Source organism: Ovis canadensis, chromosome 3 (assembly GCF_042477335.2).
Source record: "Ovis canadensis isolate MfBH-ARS-UI-01 breed Bighorn chromosome 3, ARS-UI_OviCan_v2, whole genome shotgun sequence".
Taxonomy (NCBI): domain Eukaryota; kingdom Metazoa; phylum Chordata; class Mammalia; order Artiodactyla; family Bovidae; genus Ovis; species Ovis canadensis.
In genome coordinates this window covers 171,736,200-171,758,454 of record NC_091247.1, presented here as the reverse complement: position 1 = coordinate 171,758,454, position 22,255 = coordinate 171,736,200, and the positions used below count along the sequence as shown (strand labels likewise).

At 47.4% G+C, this 22,255-nt stretch overlaps 1 protein-coding gene across 4 annotated transcripts in view; it reads right to left on the bottom strand.

Annotated features, from left to right (window-relative positions):
- ELK3 (ETS transcription factor ELK3) overlaps positions 1 to 22,255 on the bottom strand; it is a 69,099-nt gene that overhangs the window by 28,063 nt on the left and 18,781 nt on the right. For all 4 annotated transcript variants that reach the window (XM_069585105.1, XM_069585108.1, XM_069585109.1 and 1 more), the window contains exon 2: positions 12,801 to 13,009. In XM_069585105.1, coding sequence (XP_069441206.1) covers positions 12,801 to 13,007 — 207 coding nt within the window. In that variant the 5' untranslated portion in view covers positions 13,008 to 13,009. The remainder of the gene's footprint in view (positions 1 to 12,800; positions 13,010 to 22,255) is intronic.

Genomic DNA, 22,255 nt, shown 5'->3' with positions numbered 1-22,255 from the left:
GACAGCTACTCAGACGGTTGTGGCAGCCCCCGCCTCCTCTCGCCCCTGCCACCTGAACCTGAGGGGACACAGTGGTTGGCCAGCCATACTGGACTTTGCTGGGAACCTGTTATGGGCAGGCTCACCACACACCGTCTGCCCTGGAGCAGCTATGAAAGGGCTCCTGAGACCCAACCCCTGAGTCTGAACTGCCTCCCCTGGGGCAGTCCTCCCCCTCGGTCATGAGTTGAACAGAGCTTCCCTGCCACCCATAAAGTCCACATCGACTCAGAACCTCAGAATGAGACCTTATCTGGACGGAGGGTCTTTCACATGTAATCAGCTAAGGACGTCAGGATGGGATCATCCTGGAGTTACGTGGGCACTGAATTCAGTGACTGACGTCCCTACGAGAAAAGGAAAGATCCAGAGACAAACACAAGGAGGAAGGTCAGGGGAAGGCAGGGGGAAGGATTGGAGGATGCAGCTACAAGTTAGGAAGCAAGGATTTCTAGGGGCCCCAGAAACTGGAAACAGCAAGGAAGGAGGTTCCCCTAAGGCTTTCGGAGGGAGCCGGATGCTGCTGACACCTCAGCGTCACACTTCTGACCTCCACAACTTGTAGAGAATACACTTCTATTGTTTTGAGCCACCAACTTGTGTGTTAACTTGTCACAACAGCCCAAGGAAACATCCTCTCTTATCCTAAAGTCTCTGGCAGGGTGGAGAGGCCCGGCCTTTCCCGTCTGAGAGCTCGGCTGGCCTTCGGGCCATCATGTTGCTGAGGACACCCAGTCAGGTGCAGCCTGGGCCACCCTGGGTGCACTGTGGAAGCCCGGAGTGCACCCTGCACGCAAGTGCGCACATATCCACCCCCACTTGCAACTTCTAAGAATAACGCGCTGCCAATAAAGGGCTCTAACTCTGTCTCGGAGCTAACTGACTCCCGGGGGAGGTTTCCATGTGATTTGGGATGAGATCTCTTTACTCTCTGGCACTGCTAAGCTGTCGGGCAAACCGCCCTTCCAAATCCTACTGGCACTGCTGCTCAAGAAACTCTTGCTGCCCCGCTGGGTGGAGGCAGGGGAGCCAGACCTCGTGACATTAAGGGCATCCTCCCACCCCTCTGAGCTCGCAGCTGCTTCTCATTGGACAGGGAGTCTCATCTCCCACTGGGCCCCTTTCAACACTCAAGGGTATTTTTATTTAAAAGGCCTCCGGAGTGTTAATAAAATCAAATGCAGAACTGCTCCCCTCTTTTCCCCATGGGTGGGGTAGTTGTTGGCAGTGACCTTGCTTCAAGCAGCCACCGCCAGCACTGGCAGGTGGCTGGAGGGGGCGGGGGTTGGGGACCACAGGTGGTCTGGGAGCATGTTCTTATCTCATTCTGGCTTTGCCACTGATTTTCCTGAAACTTCGCTTCCCTTCTTGGGTCTTCACGTGGTAAATGAGGGGCAATCAGGGTAGGAGGGGATGTTAGGTCCCTTCCAGCGCTGACATTCTAAGAGGGTGGATTTCCCTTGATGCTTCGCTTGTCTTGGTGCTCGTGCATCGTTGCCTCCATCCTGCGTTCATGCGGTCCCAGGCTCCCAAGTGGCTCTGGTAAAAGAACCCACCTGCCAACGCAGAAGATGTGGGTTCAATCCCTGGGTCGGGAAGATCCCCTGGAGGAGGAAATGACAACCCACTCCAGTGTTCTTGCCTGGAGAATCCCACGGACAGAGTAGCCTGGTGGGCTACAGTCCATGGGGGTCGCACAGTCAGATATGCCTGAGCACAGCACTGCGCTGTAGATGCTGAGAGTACTAAGGAAGGCCAGCTCCCAGAGCAGAGGAGGCATCGCCAAGTGTCCACATCAGCGGGAGGAGGTGACGCAAACAGGAGCTGGAGGATGACCAGGGCCCGGCAGGAGAGGCAGAGGGGGAGTGCAGGCACACATGAGGTCTGGACAAGGGGCTGGGGTGGTGCAGCAAGGCAGTCAGGCTGGGGCCAGATGGAGTAGAGAGCTTGGAACCTTTCCTGGAAGCCACAGGGAGTCAGGCAGGTGCACAAGCAGAGGGGTGTCATGCTCTGATCTGGCCTTTTTTATTTAATAGGTAAGTTGTTTTTTTTAGTGTTTGTGCCAGGTGGCATGTGGGATCTTAGTTCCCTGACTGGGGATCGAATCCACGCCCCCTGCATTGGAAGTGCGGAGTCTGGACCACCAGAGAAGTCCCCGATCTGGCATCATCTGGACACACAGGAAGGGCAGGGTGTTTGGGGTGTCCAGAACCACCACCTCATGTTTTCAGCAGGCTCTGAGGACACTGCCAGCAGTTCTTCCACTGTCATTTCAAACAACAAACACTGGAGGTGATGCCCCTCTCCCTGCCCTGGGGCGATCATCAACAATATTAGGAATACTGGATTCAAGCTTGAGTTTTTGGCCCTGCGGCTGGGTGACCCTCCAGCTTTATAGTCCTGAGCATGGGCCTTGGGGTTGAGACTCCTAGGTAGAAAGCTCTGCTGCTCACCAGTCGTTTCTTCTTGAATCTGTTATTAACCTCACTGAGATTCAGTATCCCCATCTCTAAAATGGGTCCACTGCCGACAGAGCCGATGGGCATTTCACATGCAGGGAGATGAGCCTAGCTCAACACAGAGGCTCCGTACATGTGAGCTTTCCCTGTTACAGTCACAAATGTGTGGTAGGAACCAAGATAAACTGTCGCTGGAGCCCAAAGGAGATGGGAAGGAGGCGGCTCAGGGGAGCAGCTGGGCCCAGTGGGTGGGTGGTGGGCGGTGTGATGCGAGCACTAGGGGTTTTGTCAGTTTATCTCCACAACCACCCAATTTTCCTGCCACGAGAAGCCCAGAATCAGGAAGGCTCATGCCGGCAAGCTGGTGTGGGCTTGGGCAATGGCCTGACATCAGTGGATTTGGCCAGGCTGCCAAGCACTGCAGCCTCGTCAGCACAGTGCTGAAATGACTCCCAGGACTCTAGGTGTTTCCTAGCAACGGCACTATTTGAGGGAACACTGAGTGCCAAAGGGGAAGCTGGCTTGGAAGTTTGTGCAAGACAGGCGGCACCCCTAATCAACCCTCAGGGTCCCCCCAGCAGGTTGGCTCCCTCAAGCCAACTGCTCCCTCATGGGGCAATGGGGCCCAGGCTGGAAGCCCTCCACGAGGCCATCAGCTACCTCACAGGTTTCCGGGCAGCATCCCAGCCCAAAAGCTTGCAGAGAGGCCCTGGTCATCCCCGAGGCCCCCAGGCAAAACCCAGTTGCCATCTGTTGTACTTTTAACCATCCAAGTGGATGGGACGTGAAAGAAAAAAAAGGCATACAACGAAACACGCCCAGCCCTCAATACTCAGACCCAGGGCTGAGCACACAGAACCATCCAAAACACAAAAGACCCCTGAACAGAGTCCAAGATAGACGGGTCTTCTGTGAAATTTCACAACCCACGAAGGTGTTCTAGAAAGTACCAAGACACAAATGCTTGCCGGACTTTTGTTCTTTCTCCACTCTGACAGACAATACATCACATAATATTCACAAAATTTATTTGGAGGAATTAAAGAATTCCACCCGGGCCAGGCTTCTTGGTGCAGGCAGTTGGGTTCAGATATATATTATTAATGCAAACATTTTCCTGTCGGGATTGCACACCCAATTTAAAATGAATTATCCAATTAAGTTAAGAAGGTGATGCATTCTGCTTCCAGGAATATGTTGCCAGTGACTCTGTCTTGACTGTTCTCTACTAAAAACCCTTCCAATTAAGTTAAGACTGTTCAGGACATCGTGAGGCTAAGCCGGGAGGTTGCTGTGGAGACAGGAGGAGTCTTCATCATATCACTATTTCAATCTCCTGATGAGAAGGGAGCTGGCAGAGCTCTCAGCCTCCCCCTGGGATGAGTGTTCACTGCCAACAACAACAAGGACAAAAAGCTCTGTTGGACAGAAAAGGATAAAAGATCGTGTAAGCTTCCAGATCTCCTTCTGCAGCTACACAGGGAGTCATGGCTTGGGCTTCCTCAAGCAGAAGCCAGTTGGCGGGTGCACACAAGAGGCAGACGCCACCCTGTCCCTTCTCTCCCCCTCGCTCTCGGTCAGTTCTAGAGGGGGTGTGCAGATCTGATGCGGAAGGTGTGACGCTGCCAGCTCAGCCAGTAGACAGCAATTGACTGGTACCAGTTGGCCACAAAGATCGGGGCTATGGGGTCAGACGGAGACACCACTGATGTCACGAAGAGTCAAGAGGAATCACAGATGTTTATTTCTAAAATGCAAACCTGACCACGGCACTCTCTCGCAGACAGCCCTGTACTGGGTCTTCACTGCCCTCGCCATCAAGTTCATCCCCCGCTCACTCTTGCCATCTCATCCCTCCTTCATTCCCTAAATAAACACTCAGACTCTTCCACACCTCCCGGTCTTTGCACGTGCTGGTCCCTTCTTCAGTATATCCCTTCGCTACTTTTGTCAGCCTGATAAATGTGTTCTTACTCAAGACCTGGGTCAGATGTCTGGACCTCTGGCAGCTTTGTCTCTGACTTTACAGGCTTCCCTGATGGCTCAGACGGTAAAGAATCCACCTACAATGCAGGAGACCTGGGTTCAATCCCTGTGTTGGGAAGATCCCCTGGGGAAGGGCATGGCAACCCTTTCCAGTATTCTTACCTGGAGAATTCCAAGGACAGAGGAGCTTGTGGGCTACAGTGCACAGGGTCTCTAAGAGTTGGACATGACTAACACTTTACTGCAAGGTAGGTGCTAGAATCATGACCAAGCCAGCGCTTTGCTATCATAACTGGTTTTCGTGTTTGTCTCCCTGAGCAGCTGCTAAGCCACTCAAGGGCAGGGGGTATGTTTTCAAAGGAATGGTCTAACCATAGAAGAAAAGGCAGAGGTGAGAGAAAGCGGCCATGCCAACTTGAGAAGGATGTACAGGCATATCTCAGAGATACCACAGGTTTGGTTTCCCAGATCACTGTCAATAAAGTGACCATCACCCGAAAACAACTATCGCAACAAAGTGAGACACAATTTTTTTGGTTTCACAGTCCATATAAAAGCTGTATTTATAGTATACTGTAATCTGTTAAATGTGCAATAGCATTATAGCTGAAAAAACAACATATATACCTTTAAAATATTTTATTGATTAAAACACATGCTAATCAAAAAAAAATAAAAAAAAATAAAACACAGGCTAATCATCATCTGAGCAAGTCAATCTTCTCGAAACAGTAACATCAAAGATCACTGATGACAAACGTAAAACTAATAAAAATGTCTGAAATACCGTGAGAATTACTAGACTCATTCAAGTTGTGGGTTGCCACAAACTTTCAATTCATAAAGAAGTGCAGTTTCTGCAAAGTGTAATAAAATGAGGTATGCCTGTGTAATTAGAAACCACCTAGAAGCTGTCCATGAGGTGAGTAAATGCTGTGAATCCCAGGGGTTCCCCATGCCCCTCACACTTAGGCCCATGGGTGCCAGCAGTAATCAGGGCCAGAGACAGGTGTGTTCTGGGTATGGACACTTCTCTTTCCCACCCCAGGACGAGAGATTTTAAAACCAAGTCTGCCTGATGTTCCTGCCTGGAGAATCCCAGGGATGGCAGAGCCTAGTGGGCTTCTGTCTATGGGGTCTCACAGAGTCGGACATGACTGGAGCGACTTAGCAGCAGCAGCTGCTGCCTAATGTTATTTAGAGTTGCTAAACCATTTAATAAATAAAACCTCTGTGACAGATCCTTATGTCTTCATCAGGCTGTAGGAGTACCTTGTGGAAGACTCAGTTTAAACCTAAGAAGAGAAAAAACCCTACCCCCAAAATGTAAGCCATCAGAACTACTGATGCAATGAACCAGCCCACCTCTGAGGCTCCCAGCAAGACAGAAAAACAAGTTGTTTGGTAGGAGATGATAGTGAAATGCCCAGGCATGAACTGAACATCCATGTAGGTCTCTGTCCACCCTGGTGTCTGCCCTTCATGGGCTCAGACACAGGTGTCCTCTCATGACCTGCGTGTTTCCAACCTGGGATTCAGAGCACTGAGTCACCTCTTGAACAGCTTCTGGGTGGTTCTAATTACATAGGCATACCTTCTTTTACTACACTTTGTAGATACTGTGTTTTTTACAAATCCAGGATTGGGGCCATTGGGATCGGTAGGTTTTTCTTCTAATCTGTGTTTTGTATTAAAGTCCTCTGCTCTTTCAGGGCATGGAACCCCTGATTTCTGTAGACTCTGAAACCCTCTAAGGTGGGGCTCATCTTCATGGCCTTCGTTCCACCCTGGGGACCCAGCATAGTGCCTGGTCCACGGTGAACACATTGTGACGTTCTGTTCAGAGTCTAGTTTCACACCTGCAGTTGAATCGAGCTGCTGTACATGTCACAGGAACAATGATCCTTTAGGATTCGATGAATCAAACCACAATCTCCAAAGCTCTCCTTTGGTGCGTAATTGTGAAAATCTAAATGCAAGCCCAGGAGTGTCAGAAATCATATGCATCATATGGGTTGAAGTGTACTTCCATAACGGTAGGGGAAGGCTTAGTCACAGGGCCTGTGGATGTGACTTCACAGAGGTGAGCGAGTTAAGATGCGGTATTGAGGGTGGACTCTAATTCAATACACCTAGTGTCCTTTAAAGAGGTAAATTTGGACACAGGGAGCAATGCCATGGGATGACAGAGGCAGAGACTGGAGCTAGAAGTCAAGGGATGCCAAGGACAGATGACCACCACCAGAAGGTGGGAAGAGGTGAGGACGGATTCCGCCCCAAGTCTCAGAAGGAATCTGGTCCTGCTGACACCCTGACTTCAGCTTCTAGCCCCCAGAACTGAAGAACAAATATCTGCAGTTTTAAGCCCCTCACTTAGTGGCAAATTGTTACAATAGCCCTAGAGAATTAATGCAATAACCGAAAGGCAGTAACTTTTTTCTGACATGTATTTAGCGTCAGCTTTCATGATAGAAGTGATCTGAATCTGGGTGGAGGCCACTTCACTATGTTACCCGTTTGCTCATTCATTTGCTTCCAATACTTACTAAGCCCCGGGTATGTGCCAGACTCTGTGCAGAGCACCAGAGTGACGAAAGTGAGTAAGCCAGGAGCCTGTGGTGTAGATAGCTCTGTGAGTGGTCACAGAAACAAACACTTGCACCGCCGGGCAGTAAGTCTTAAAACACAGATAATAGAAATGACGGGCATTTTTATCGTGTGTCCTTACCAAGTGTTGATCACACCAGCCAATCCTAAAAGAAGCCTCATTGGAAGGACTGATGCAGAAACACCAGTATTTCGGCCACCTGATGTGAACAACTGACTCATTGGAAAAGACCCTGATGCTGGGAAAGATTGAGGACAGGAGAAGGGGACGACAGAGGATGAGATGGTTGGCATCACTGACTCAATGGACATGGGTTTGAGCAAGCTCCAGGAGATAGTTAAGGACAGGGAAGCCCAGTGTGCTGCAGTCCATGGGGTGGGAAAGAGTCAGACACGATGGAGCAACTGAACACAAACCAGGTGCTGAGCACCTGAGCACATGGTCACACACACGCCTCACACAATCCAGGGAGGAAGGTGCTTTTTGGTGCCCACTTCCCCATCAGGGATCCGAGACACAGGGATGGAGACACAGTAGGACTCTACCAGGATGGCAGTGACCACAAAGGGAGCACGAGGACGGGGAGGCTCGCCCCACCAGGGGGAGCACGGGGAAGTGTCTGATTAGGAGGGGCGGGAAGTGTCATTTAAATATGAAAGCATCTTTGAAAGCTTAATTGTCAAATCAGCCAAAACAGATATTAAAAAGCACCACAGGGACTTCCCTGGTGGTCCAAGTGGTTAAGAATCTACCTTTCAATGCAGGGGACACAGGCTCAATCCCTCATCGGGGAACTAAGATGCCACATGCTGAGGGGCAACTAAGTCTGCACACCACAACTAGAGAGCACACGCAGCAACAGAGATCCACGTGTCACAGCTAAGACCCAACAGAGCCAAAAATAAATAAATAAACATTAAAAAAACAACAACAGCACAAAGCATTTCTTAGCATGAGTAAGAAGAGCTGTAACACCAGGACATGCGCGATCCGCCCACCCTACCCTGGTGTGTGCTGGTGCAGGACGCTGGCACAAAAGTCCTAACTTTCGTCTTGGCACCTGCCTGAATTTTTCAAATAAGTGCTCAGGGAACTAGCCTCTGCATTATTATTGTGGCTTAATGCTTGGCAGCACTGAACATGCTTGGGTACTGTTCTTAGCCCTGTCGTCACTCATTCACTCAGTCATGTCCAGCTCTTTGCAACCCCATGAACTACAGCATGGCAGACTTCCCTGTCCTTCACCAACTCCTGGAGCTTGCTCAAACTCCTGTCCATCCAGTCAGTGATGCCATCCAACCATCTCATCCTCTGTCATCCCCTTCTCCTGCCTTCAATCTTACCCAACATCAGGGTCTTTTCTAATGAGCCAGCTCTTTGCATCAGGTGGCCAAAGTATTACAGCTTCAGCTTCAGCCATCAGTCCTTTTAATGAATATTCAGGACTGATTTCCTTTAGGATTGACCGGTTTGATGTTCTTGCAGTCCAAGGGACTCTCAAGAGTCTTCTCCAACACCACAGTTCAAAGGAATCAATTCTTCAGTGCTCAGCCTTTTTTATGGTCCAATTCTCACATCCATACACGTCTATTGGAAAAACCATAGCTTTGACTAGATGGACCTTTGTCAGCAAAGTAATGTCTCTGCTTTTTAATATACTGTCTAGGTTTATCATGGCTTTTCTTCCAAGGAGCAAGCAGCTTTTAATTTCATGGCTGCAGTCACCATCTGGAGTGATTTTGGAGCCCAAAATAATAAAGTCTGTTACTTTTTCCATTGTTTCCTCATCTATTTGCCAGGAAGTGATGGGACCAGATACCATGACCTTCATTTTCTGAATGTTGAGCTTTAAGCCAGCTTTTTCACTGTCCTCTTTCACCTTCATCAAGAGGCTCAGCCCTAACCATGTGTTAACTTAGCTAATCCCTACCACAATCCTATGACATAGTCTCTACTCTTACACCCGTTTTACAGAAAAGAATGTTGAGGCCAAGAGAAATTAGGCAAAGCACTTAGTCATGGAGCTGGATTTAAATCCAAACCCTGTAGCCCAGAGTTAATGCTATTATTGTAGTTCTCACTGTGATAATCTGCCCAGGGTGGAGGGGTGGGGGTGTGAGGGTGGGGGACTTGCGGGCATCCTCCTGAGGAACAAGGATTAAAGAGCCTCAGCCCCAACCTGGTCCCATTAGCCTAAACATTGTTCTCTGACGTCTTTTGCAAAGTTTTGCATACATTTTCCACTTTTTCCCTCTGCCCATTTCTAAATATTATTAGAATGGGTTAAAAATGTAACATGTAGCATATAAAAACAATAATGTCCTCATGCCTGCTTACTCTGGCAGGAAAACTTGCCTATTAGGACAAATCAAGGGACGTACAGTTTCAACAGGGAAGAGATGCTAGCTGGCGAAGAAGAAAAACAACAGGAACAAAGAAGCAGCTGACAAGGTGGGGAGCCACCTAATGTATGCCACGTGCAGAGCAGGTTCTGGGCAAGTGTCAGGGGGGAGGGAGGGAGAGGGGAGGGGAAGGAAGAAGGGGACTGAGGGAGGCATGAAAGGCAGACAGGGTCACAGGAGGGCTGTGCGACGTGAGAAGCACATGCAGCGCAGGACGGGGCACAGCAAGGGCGCCCACGTGGTCAGGGACTCCGCATCCACAAAGACCTTCCTCGAACCTACCTCTCAGGTGAGAGACCAGATCATGTAAGAGTGCCATTTTTGTGGATCAAAAATAGTCAGATATTGGCAATTTCATACCATTCAAACACACAGAGTCCTAGAGTCACACTGACAAAACTGAAAAGTGTCCAGCACAAAATGTGAAATACAGCTTCTCACCCTTTGTTCATCTCTTCTCCCACGTTCTTCCCCCTTTCTGTTCTTTCTCTCCCCTCACTCCCTCAGGGCACCCGTCCCTTCTTCATCTCCTCCCCATGTTGTCCCTCCTTCTCTTTTCACTTAAAACTATATTAAGTGTCTGCTGTCAGGACTCCCCTCGAAGTCCAGTGATTAAGAATCCACCTTCCAATGCCGGGGTCATGGGTTCAATCACTGGTCGGGGAACTAAGAGTCCACATGCCTCAGGGCAACTAAGCCTGCTTGGTGCGACTACCAAACCCACGCACCGCAACGAGAGGAGCTTACATGCCCCGATGAAGACCCACCATGGCCAAAACAAATAAATAACTTAACATTTTTAAAAAATTATATGAAAAAACCAACAACCCTGTATTCAGTGTCTAATGACCATCGCAGGTCTCAAGAGAAAGACTCAAACGGCCGAGTGCACACACAAGCGTTTGGTGTAGGTGTTCCCAAGGAAGGAGGAAGGGCATCTTCTCCTGGTGGCTGAGCCCGCATGACACCTGGGCAAGAGCCACGCTGGCCCTCACTGGCAGCGCTAGCTGGCAGCACGAAGGTCACGTGGCCAGACCTTAGCTCAGCCCAGCAGCAGAGGAAAGGGACACTGGGGGTGAGCAGGCCACACTGGCCACTCAGACCCGGCGTGCTTGACAAAAAACAAAAACGTCGAAGGCTGTGATACCCTTTGTGCTGTCTGACTGCCTGCCTGGAAATCAGGTGCTCAGAGGCACAGGAAACAAATGGCTCAGAAGGCAGGGTGTGTGCCTTCCGGTCCGGAACGTGGGCACCCTGGCTCTACCGCTCTCTGGCTGCAGGACTGTGGGCAAGGTTTCCCATCAAAGGCCCACATCCTTACCTGCAACGGAAGAGACACCCGCAGGACAGTCTCATGGGGTGTGGAGACCAGGCTATACAAAACATGCAGGGTGACTGCAGAATCTGGAATTGCTTTCCCCAGAGATTTAAAAATCTGCCCAAGGGAGATCAGATGTAGACTGTACTGCATGACTTGGCCTGTCTCTTGGGGAAGTCACCTTAAGCCTCTGATCTCTCTCTGGGCTGAAATCCCACAGTCCTCCGTCCCAATGCCTGGGCCATGTGAAAAAAGGGGAAACCGAGTCACAGACACCGAACCCCTTTTCTGTGACACCTTGATTTAAAACTATAAAATTACTTTTTTTTTTTTTGGTCAGGCTCAAAGTCATCCTCTTAGGCATTCTGCCAGCCAACAAGATGACAGTTTTCCTTCAGAGGGCCCCAATTCTCATTGTGTGACTTAGAACCTGGGAAAAAAGGCAAAACAATAAACCATCTGTGAGGCTTTCAGACAGCGCAATTTGTGAGAAGTGCTTTTTACATCTTGGTAGGACTCTGCATTAAGCCGGCATTAATTAATTGCTACATTAAAGGGAAGCACCTTTAACATTTCAATGACATAATCATATGCAATTACGATCACATAAAGGAACACTTTATAATTAACGATGCCGCCACTTCCTGAAATGTGTAATCCTTCTGTCTTGAATTCCAAAGAGGTTGGCAGGAGGAAGGCACTAAAGATAGTTCAGGAACTAATATTTAAATCAGTTTTTAATTCACCTTTCAACATGAATAGTAAAACCGGAACAAAAGCTTACCCTTATTAGGACTCCAAATCTTTATGTCTATGAGGCCAAATATTCAGCAACAATAGCTCCACACAGAAATGGTCAACAATTACAGGCCAGAAATGATTACCCCTCAAGAGCAATAATTTTGCCCCAGCAGGCACATCAATTGCTTTTCCAGAAACGCATTACAGCTCATTCCGACTGTCCAGACTTTGGAAACTATGCTGTGTTATCATTAATAAAGGACTCTGACTTATTTCCGGGACTTAAACATGAGAACGGTCTTGCTTTTAATTAGGGAGGTTTCCCACGAAGTCGTGATCCCCGAGTACCAAGCATTGCTCTAAGTGTTCCATGTGTGCTGGCTTGCTTAGTTCTACACAGCAGTCCTGAGCCCACATTATTTGAGCCCCATTTTATAAATGAGGACAACAGGCACCCAAATGTTATTTAGCTTGCCCCAGGTACCATCCCCTCCCCACCCTGGAAAAGCCTGTTTGAGTGAATCACAAACCAGACTGGATAAGCAGACTTTCTCGACTGTCACGTTCATTCTGTCACTCTACCTGTGACGGAGGCCCCAGAACCTCCCTGCATCTAATTTCTGTTGTGAGCAAATTTTTGCAGCAACCGCAGAAGAAAATGCAGAGGCAACAAAATTTGACCCACGGTACCACCTAAAGGGTGGATCTCCCTGGTGGCTAACTGATAAAGAAGTTACCTGCCAATGCAGGAGATGCAGGTTCAATCCCTGGGTCAGAAAGATCCCTTGGAGAAGGAAATGACAACCCACTCCAGCATTTTTGCCTGGGAAATCCCATGGACAAAGGAGTCTGGCAGGCTACGTTCCATGGGGTCGAGAAAGAGTTGGAGACAACTTGTGAAACGAAACAACGAAAACACCATCACCTAAAGGGCTGCCAGAAAAAACGTCCCTACAGCACAGCCTTTCTTAAACAGCAACCAAACTTGCATCAGCAGCCCCTGTTTGATGCCCTTCGTGGCATGCTCCCTGGAGAAGGAAATGGCAACCCACTCCAGTATTCCTGCCCGGAAAATCCCATGGACAGAGGAGCCTGGTGGGCTACTACTGCACTGGGTCGCAAAGAGTCAGATATGACTGAGCATGCACGTGCGCACGCACACACTGTACACGGTTTTCCGCTGTCCTCAGTGGACCGTGAGGGTGGCGCCCTCCCCATGACAGCCTCCCGAAACGGCCAAGGCTTACCTTGTCATAATAGTATCGCAGGGCTCTGCTCAGCTTGTCATAGTTCATGTTTGTTTTGTTTTTCCGGAGTCCCCACAGCTTGGCCACTTCTTCTGCTTTGAGGAGCTTGAATTCACCATCATTGGAAGTCCAGCAGATCAGGTGCTCGTGTTTCTGGTCCAGCAGTAACTGCAACAGGAACTGCCACAGCGTGATTGCACTCTCCATACCTGGGGAGGGAGGGCTGCGTCAGTGCAGCTGCCAGGGCTGGGGGGGTGGGGGCACTCGGGTAGATACCTCAGCACCACCCCTACCCCAGCAAACCTCAAGTGACTTTCATTTCCATCCCAACCGGCCACTCTGGATCATATCCGGCTGCATGTCTGCAAAACAGCCACGATTCAGAAATACAGGGAAGCCCTGTGACCCTGGTATTCGCCACAAACATCCCCACAGGTGACAGGGTTACACTGGGGATGATATGAAAAAAATGATTAATGGACTGCCCCTTCCTAGAATCAGTCCTCATACAAACTCTTGCCCATACAATGCACATGGTGTCTGTTCCCATTCGTCCTATCAGCTCCCTCGCTGGTCAGCCTCTAGGCTGTTACCTGGATGAAACACTGGAGCCGCTAAGTGCAGTTACATAGGGGCTGCTGCTACTGCTGCTGCTAAGTCGCTTCAGTCGTGTCCAACTCTGTGCGACCCCATAGACAGCAGCCTACCAGGCTCCGCCGTCCCTGGGATTCTCCAGGCAAGAACACTGGAGTGGGTTGCCATTTCCTTCTCCAATGCATGAAAGTGAAAAGTGAAAGTGAAGTCGCTCAGTCGTGTCCGACTCTTCACGACCCCATGGACTGCAGCCTACCAGGCTCCTCCATCCATGAGATTTTCCAGGCAAGAGTACTGGAGTGGGGGTGCCATTGCCTTCTCTGACGTAAGGGCTGGGGGTATGCCAATAGGTGTGACTGGGTGAGGAGCTTCTGGAAGAAGGGACTTTGTTAGGTTACTTTCTGTATTCCCAGTGCTCTGATAACCCAGCCCAATGCCCTACTGATATATGCTTAAAGACCTGAGGGATCAGTTACTGCCACTTAGAGAGCTGGTCTCTTTCTTAGGCACTTGTCACGCTGCAGATAGAAACACCTTTTGTGGGACTTCCTGGTGGTCTTAGATTCTGTGCTCCCAGTGCAGGAGGCCTGGGTTCGATCCCTGGTCAGGGAACTAGATCTCACCTGCACAGCTAAGAGTTCGCATGCCGCAACTAAAGATCCCACGTGGTAAATAAGACCCCGCACAGCCCGCCCCCCCAAAAAAAGCCCACCCCTGTCACAAACACAGAGATGGGAAATGCATTCTTTTCTTCACTATGAGAAGGAAGCCTATAAAATGTTATTTTTCCCCCTTGACTCTGTAGAGGACTTTGTAAATGCTGTTTCTTCTGACTAAAATGCTGTTCCTCAGCTCTGGAGCTTGGTGAAATCCTACTCATCCAACACTACCCAGTTCATATGGGACTTTCTCAAGGAAATTTTTCCCCACTCTCCCAGGCCGTTCCCAACTTCAGACATTTGAAGACTTTCATGGCAATGGGTACTGACTGTAAAAATAACAACAACAATGCCCATTTGTCTCATCAACAATTGCACATTAGGAAAGGAGAGGCGGTTGGGCTGGTCTCAAGAGCTTCATCATAGCTCAACCCTCATGACTGGACACGTGAAGTGCCCTGGGTTTGGATCTGGAAAAGATGCTGGAATGAGGAAGCCCAGGATGACCAGAGGGTGGAAAACTGGCTTCTGGCACAGACAGAAGCTTCGAAGGCCAGTTGTGAGGTGGGGACAAAGCCAGAGAGAAGTAGGGATTATGCCGTAAGGCAAAGAGGAAACACCGAAGCCCCAGGAGGCAGCCAGGGTGACGGGAACAGGCAAGCGGTGAGAAACACATGACTCTGGGAGACCCAGGAGCCAGAGTAACAGCCTTACGGAGACTTATCTGTACCAATATTTTTGTCAACTCCACACCTCCTCTCCTGCATTTCTCTTAAAGGGGCAGCTTTCAGACTGATGAATCATTTTTCTCCCTTTCCACACGGGGATCCATGTGAAAAATATCTAGCTTTCCAATAAGTGTTTATTTCCTTATTTCCTTTCACATGTTCAGCCAAAAGAACACATTTTACTGTTTCTCTGAGCAACATGGGTTTCTCGGTTAAAGAGAAACAGAATAGCAATGTTCTTCAAATACCCATAGGGCACTTTTATTTACGGCTCTTTAGAGGAGATATTCTTTTCAGAAATCAGTCTTCACCACGATGGCCTCTCAGTCTGTAAGACAATAAATCACCTCCTTGCTGGATCAAAACAGCCTTTGTATCTCATGAGTCTCGTAAACACACGCAGCAGCCCGCCAGCTCCAACTCCGAATATGAGCTTCTGATTATTTGAGGACGGACCACAACTTTCTCCCCATCATTGGCACTAAGAATCGCTAACAGTTGTCTCAAATTCTTCAGTGTTTTCTCACCCAAACCCTTCAGACAGTAAGCTTTCAAATATCTCTAAAATTTTAAAGTGGCTGCTCGGAGGAACCTGCTCCTAAGGGTAGAAGGCTGCCAGTGGGTTTGGAGGTCTGGATGGAAGGGATTCCTGGGTCGGTGGCTCCAGCACCTTCCCCACCTCTGATATGAGCCATAACGTTCTAGACGGAACAGGAGGACAATGTAAACATCTCCATGAGTTTCACGCTTAGTGCTTCTACCAACCAGGACTCTTCAGAGCTTCTTGTGCTTCCTGGAATCCCTTTCCATGGCATTCCAGCCCTGTGTATTGGAGCCATGTGCCCCAGGCATAAACGATGAGGACCGGACAGGATAAATGTTCTCAATCTTTCACTCCTCCTCCCTTTCAAGTGGCCGTGCAGCAGCGCCCAGAATGGGTAGAGTACTTTTCCCCCATCCCACTGATATTTGGGGATGGCCACATTATTTGATTTGGCCAATGGAACAATGAGCAGAAACGGCAATGTGCCCTTTCTCAGCTGAGGTCTAAGAGGCTTCCTATGTTTGCACTTTTCCTCTTGTGTTCCTGTTACTACTGTGAAGCTATGGCGCAAAAATGAGACATGTGGAGCCAATCTGAGCTCAACCCAAAGCCTGGAGACAAGTCCCACAAATCACAGTCTGAAGCAGTATCCCTGAGATCAACCAACGGGAAAAATTAATGTTTCTGTATACCAGTGATTCTCAGGCTGTCTGTTATGCAGTATCATAGCAGCGAGAGCTGACTATTACAATGTCTTAGTCTAAAAACACTCTCTTCGCTGGGGTATGATATCTTTACACTGTAAACTTACATTCATAATCATGAGGTGTGTCTAGGCGTGAAAAAGCATGTTATGCAGGGGACTGGCCAATCCTGTCTTTACTCTGAGGGTTACAAGTGGGCCACATAAATGATCATGGGTGCGATGGCACAGCCTTCAGCAAAGGTAAAAGGAGGAAAGAGGGAAAGAAAAGGGAGATATAAGAGAGGAAAGTGAAAAGGCAGAGGAGCAAAGGGTAAGGACAAGGACACCCTCATCAAGGCCCTGCCAGATTTCCAGGATTGATGAGCTGGGCCAAGGGGAGCCACAGGCTGAGCACCAGGAATCAGAGGGCTGCCCCGCACACACACTCAGAGCTTTGGTGAGGCTGGGTGGGCTGAGGAATGCCCCCTTCCTCCCCCGGCACCGCTGAGGGTGGGAGGGTTCCTAGGAGGGTTGATGTGAGTGACCCGGCTACACTGGAGGTGACTAAACCGTCTAGCCACTCCTGCCTAAAGCATGACAAACCCGCCTCTGACAGCCCATTCTCCTTCTCCAGCCCTTCCGCCACTCCTCCACGCCGATGCATCCGCCAGCTTCAGTGAGTGTGCAGTCACACAAATCTTTACTGTGAGAAATCCAGCCACACATGACTCAGAGATGAGCCTCAGAAATATTTCCCCACGAGCTTATCACACCTACAAACATCTGTCACCCACGTCTACACTTGGCAGAAGTCATGCTGGGAGGCAGTGGGCCCCCCACGGCCACTCTGGCCTCCACCCTTGCCACCCTCTGGTGATGGACGCGGCTGAGTGTATGCGGGGCAGTGGGAACACGGGAGGGCTTGGGGTGGGCGGGTCAGTAACTGATCTCACCACCGTGGTTCCCACCACTAAGATACTCAGCGTTTCCTCGATTTTAGTTCCAGCTTTAGTAACTATGATTCAGTGTCATCATTTGCACAACTGTTTTCACGCACAGTCATGCTTCACACCTTTGTGAGCTACAAACTTTGCCCCCTCAAGGACACTGGCAAAGGAAAGAGTCTAACACATGCCTGGGGAACACACTCTCCCAACCACCAATACACAGTAGCAAATTCATCAAAATTAATATATCTCTCACCAAAAAAATTATTTTTAGTGTTTTTTTAAAAAATTAATTCCTTGATGCCTAGAATCCTTAATAAAGTCCTATGTCTTAACATGAAGGTACAGTCAAGTCCAGTGTATCTGGCTGCCATTATGAAGAATGTGTATAATTCAGGCAGCATCCTGTGGCTCTTACTAAATAAAAAGTTCAAGAAAGCACTGACACTTGAGATTTATGTTTGATAAATTATTATACAAGCAGGGGGTCTGCTTTAACTTAATATGTTTCATTAGCCTAGCCTCATTTAGCTGACTTCCCACAACTCTCCACTTAAAATATGTAGAATACATGAAAGAAATGCTATAATTTTCTTTAAAAAAAATTTCCCAAATCAAACTTTCAGCTGAGTAGAAAATGGTACACTTCCTCGCACCCCACCCCCCCAGGCCTTATTTTGAATGGATAAAATTTTATCAGGTATGGTAATGCCATTCTTTTCTTTTTCCAAGAGTCGATAAAATTTAACATTTAATATGAATACATGATCCTTAGAAATCTTAAAAATCTCATAAAATAATTTGATAGCTGCAAAATCACTGACTGATGGTTTTTGAATTATTTTTAATTTCATGGAAAGCACGATTCTATTCTTATTTTTCCTCTTTTTTCAAGGTTAAATTTTGATCAATTGAAAGATTCTTTAGATTTTACAGTGCTCATAATGCCGTGCTTAATGTGAACATTAAGCTTTGCACTTTTATGTTTAGGAGGATCCACTGTGAAAGCATCGCTGCTCTCGCAGGAAGAGGCGCCCTCCACATCAGGTCCCCTCTGCACCATCGCTGACTGCATCTCGACCCTGCCGCCCACTGCACATGGTTTCTCCTCAGCACTTCTACTGGAACTAACCCAAGACCACGGTCACAGCAGTGGATAAGGCCTCTTCCAGGCCTCTCCATAGAACAGAGCTACCTGCTAGTTCCCCCAGCTGTTCCTTCTCCTTTGCAATTTATAGCCTAGATATTGCCACAGTGGAGGATAGTTAGATCACTTAAAACAGTTTGTCAAATCTGAATAACACACATCCCTCCTTTGGAAGGAGCAGGAGGCAAAAAATTAATAGGTCCTCATGTGGGCAAATCATCTTCACTAAATATCTTATTATAGTCTCCCTTCAATATTAAGAAGAAAAATGGATATAAGTGCCTCAAGGTTTATAGTCCTTTACAACCAGCTGATCGCTCCCACCCTATGCAAATTAACAATTAATCTTACATATGGCACATGATACTTGGTTGAGAGACAACCAACACAGAAGTTACGGCCATGTAAGTTATTTTGAGTAAGTATGTGTTTACACAATTATACCCTACAAAGAGGAGAGAGACTCAATTCTCCCTCCACCCTTTTCAATTTTTTTTGAGTATCCATTTTATGCCAAGACACTTTCTGGGTATTTGGGATACATCAGAGACAAAGGAGATGAAGACCTCTGTCTTCGTGAATCTTACCTTCTAATGGGAGAAGACAGGCCACAAACAACAAACATATGACTATTAAAACACAATATTTTGGAAAAACAGTGTTACAGGGAAAGGCAACCAGAGCAGGTTAAAGGGTGGGAGCCTGGGGTGTGTGAGCAGAAGGTCATGGAAGGCCTCATCGAGAAGCTAAGAGCTGAGAAATACCTTTGTTAGAAAATAATTTTCAAAATGGGTAAAATCATGGCTCTCCTACAGATATAAAATGAAGACATGTTAAAGATTTTATTTCACTCATTAGTCAACCAGGGAACTTGGCAGGTGTTCTAACAAGTTCAAAAAAGAATCTGAATAATAAAGGCATTTATAAATTAGGAATATTGAATGCACAAACAGGGGTGACAGAGGAGTCAACTGAACTCTACAAGATAGGAGAGAATTTTCATACCTATAGACAATAATTATTTTTGTTATCAGCTATCTCTAATTAGTAGACTGTAAAACCTTCCATAAAACCAAAATCACATCCTCCAGAGGAGATTAGAGTCTAGACAACACACAGTTTTTTGTGGAAGCATAATTATTTTCTACGACTTGCAGCAGATGAGAGGGTGAACTGCTTCTGTCTACTTAGAAGGCTACACAGTGAGGAAGAGCAGATTCAGAGCCACACTATCTGGGTTCAAATCTAAGTACCAGTCCTGTTTGGCTGTGGGACTTTGGTTAAGTTACTTAACCTTTCTGTGCCTCAATTACCTCATAAGGAAAATGGAGATGATGATAAAAGGATCTCCCTTACAGGGCTGTTGCAAGGATTACATGAGTTCCTAAGAATGCACTTGAACTACACTTGGTACATAGTGTTATTCCAAAGTTTACTATTATTTTTTAAGCAACAGAGAAACTTCTTCATAGATCATGTTGTGAGGATATTTGGCCTTCACCTAGCTCAAAGGCATTATTTAGATACTATATCCACCTTGGTTCTTTGTTCATTAGGCAATGATTCCACAATAGGCACTGAAATCCAGGAAGAATCTTCTAGCTCTTTGATGACTGTTGTTTATAAGGTGACCTAGAATATGCTTATGTGGGTTTTTAAAAAGACTATCATCAAAAGATGAAAAAACATCAATAGATACACACCACTATATATAAAATAAATAACAAAGACCTACTGTGTAGCACAGGGAACTATATTCCCTACCTTGTAATAATCTACAATGGAAAAGAATCTGAAAAAGAATATATATAATGAATCACATTGTTGTGTACCTGAAACTAACACAAGATTTTTAATCAACTCTATGTCAATATTTTTAAAAGTCAAAAAACAGATTTTTATAACTTCTGGCAGAAAATTTCAGATCCCTGAACACATATCTGCTGCCTTCAGCTTAAGAAATCCTGGTGTAAAATGCTTATCCTGAAGCTTCCAAGTTGTTTCTCTAGCGAAGACAGCCCTTGGGTGCTCACATCTCCCTTGGGACTCGTTCTGCCCTGATCTATCTTGTGCCCCTGGAGCAGGGAAGGGAGTTAAGGAGACAAGAACCATTGGCTCCAAAAGAGATAGAAGAAGGGCTCTAAAACAATGACCCAAGGGACAGCCATGATGACACTGCCTGTGAAGACGGAGCCCAACTGGGGAGTGTTCCCCGGGCTGCTCAAGCGTAAAGAGCTTGTCCACGGCATAGAGGGAGGGAGGGACATTCAGGCAGGCTCTGAGCAGTCACTTTCCACCCTCATTCTGTTTTCAACTTTTTCTTTAAAGAACACAAATACTATCCTTGATTCACTCTTTCATCTGGAGGGAGTCTCAAAGAGAAGGAGGCTATAGACTGAATATACTGATCACTCCCATCGCCGATGGTGCCTCCCTCTGCCCCACTTTGTCAAATAAATGAGTAAGACTGAGGTTAGTACAGGCCTCAGTCTGTGCCCTTAACCACTGTTACATTGCCTCCCACCAAGAGCAAGAAACTCGCATCAGGATCAGCACTGGGAGCAGGCTGCTGGAGAAGGCTTGTCGAGGAGTGAGCTTGAGCAGAGCCTTGAACAAAAGGGTGCACAAAATCTGAAAAGGGTGAGAGGATTTGACCAATGCCCTTCCTTCAAAAGCCTAAAGCTAGAGTTCTGTTCAGAGGACGTGCCTATGATTTCTCCCCTTTCCTTGTTAATATTTATCTTCTGTTGGGTCATACAGGTTCTGGTACAGATTTATAATTCATGGAGTTGCGTCATCAGGAGAAAGTCTTGTCGTAGGAGAGCATTTGAAGTTCAAGGGGGTGGAAGGCAAGAAATGAACACTCTTTCACCTTCAAAAAGAAAAGGGTAAGAGGAGGGAGTAAGAGTACATCATGAGAAATGCTGGACTGGATGAAGCACAAGCTGGAATCAAGATTGCTGGGAGAAATATCAATAAACTCAGATATGTAGATGACACCACCCTTATGGCAGAAAGTGAAGAAGAACCAAAGAGCTTCTTGATGAAAGTGAAAGAGGAGAGTGAAAAAGCTGGCTTAAAACTCACCATTCAGAAAACGAAGATCATGGCATCTGGTCCCATCACTTCATGGCAAAGAGATGGGGAAATAAGGGAAACAGTGACAGATTTTATTTCTGGGGAGCTCCAAAATCACTGCAGATGGTGACTGTGGCCATGAAATTAAAAGACGTTTGCTCCTTAGAAGAAAAGTTATGACCAACCTAGACAGCACATTAAAAATCAGAGACATTACTTTGCCAACAAAGGTCCATCTTGTCAAAGCTATGGTTTTTCCAGTGGTCATGTATGGATGCGAGAGTTGGACCGTAAGGAAACCTGAGCGCCAAAGAATTGATGCTTTTGAACTGTGTGTTGGAGAAGATTCTTGAGAGTCCCTTGGACTGCGAGGAGATCCAACCAGTCCATTCTAAAGGAAATCAATCCTGAATATTCATTGTAAGGACTGACGCTGAAGCTGAAATTCCAATACTTTGGTCACCTGATGTGAAGAACAGACTCATTTGAAAAGACCCTGATGCTGGGAAAGATAGAAGGCGGGAGGAGAAGGGTATGAGAGAGGATGAGATGGCTGGATGGCATCACCGACTCGATGGACCTGAGTTTGAGTAAACTCCAGGAGTTGGTGATGGACAAGGAGACCTGGCGTGCTGCAGTCCCTGGGATCGCAAAGAGTTGGACACAACTGAGCGACTGAACTAAATTAAAGAGGAGAGAGGCAGAAGTTCTGCACCATAGGTAGGGCAGGGGTGGGAGCAGCCAGTGATGGCTAAAGTCCAAAGTAAGAATCAGTGTGGAGTCCTGGATGAGATGGCCATGTAACCTGCCCAGAGACAACTCATGCCTGAAAAACAAAGTCCACCCAAGACCCATAGGTACAAACCAGTGGTTACCAATAGGGAGGGGCAAGCAGGGAGGGATAAGATAGGACCACGGACTGCCGTGCATAAAATAAATAAGCATGGGGCGGAGACAAGATGGTGGAATAGAAGGACGTGAACCTGCTCCCTCCCATGGAAACACCAGAATCACAACTAACTGCTGAACAACCATCAGTAAAATAAATGAGCTACAAGGATGGATTGTACAGC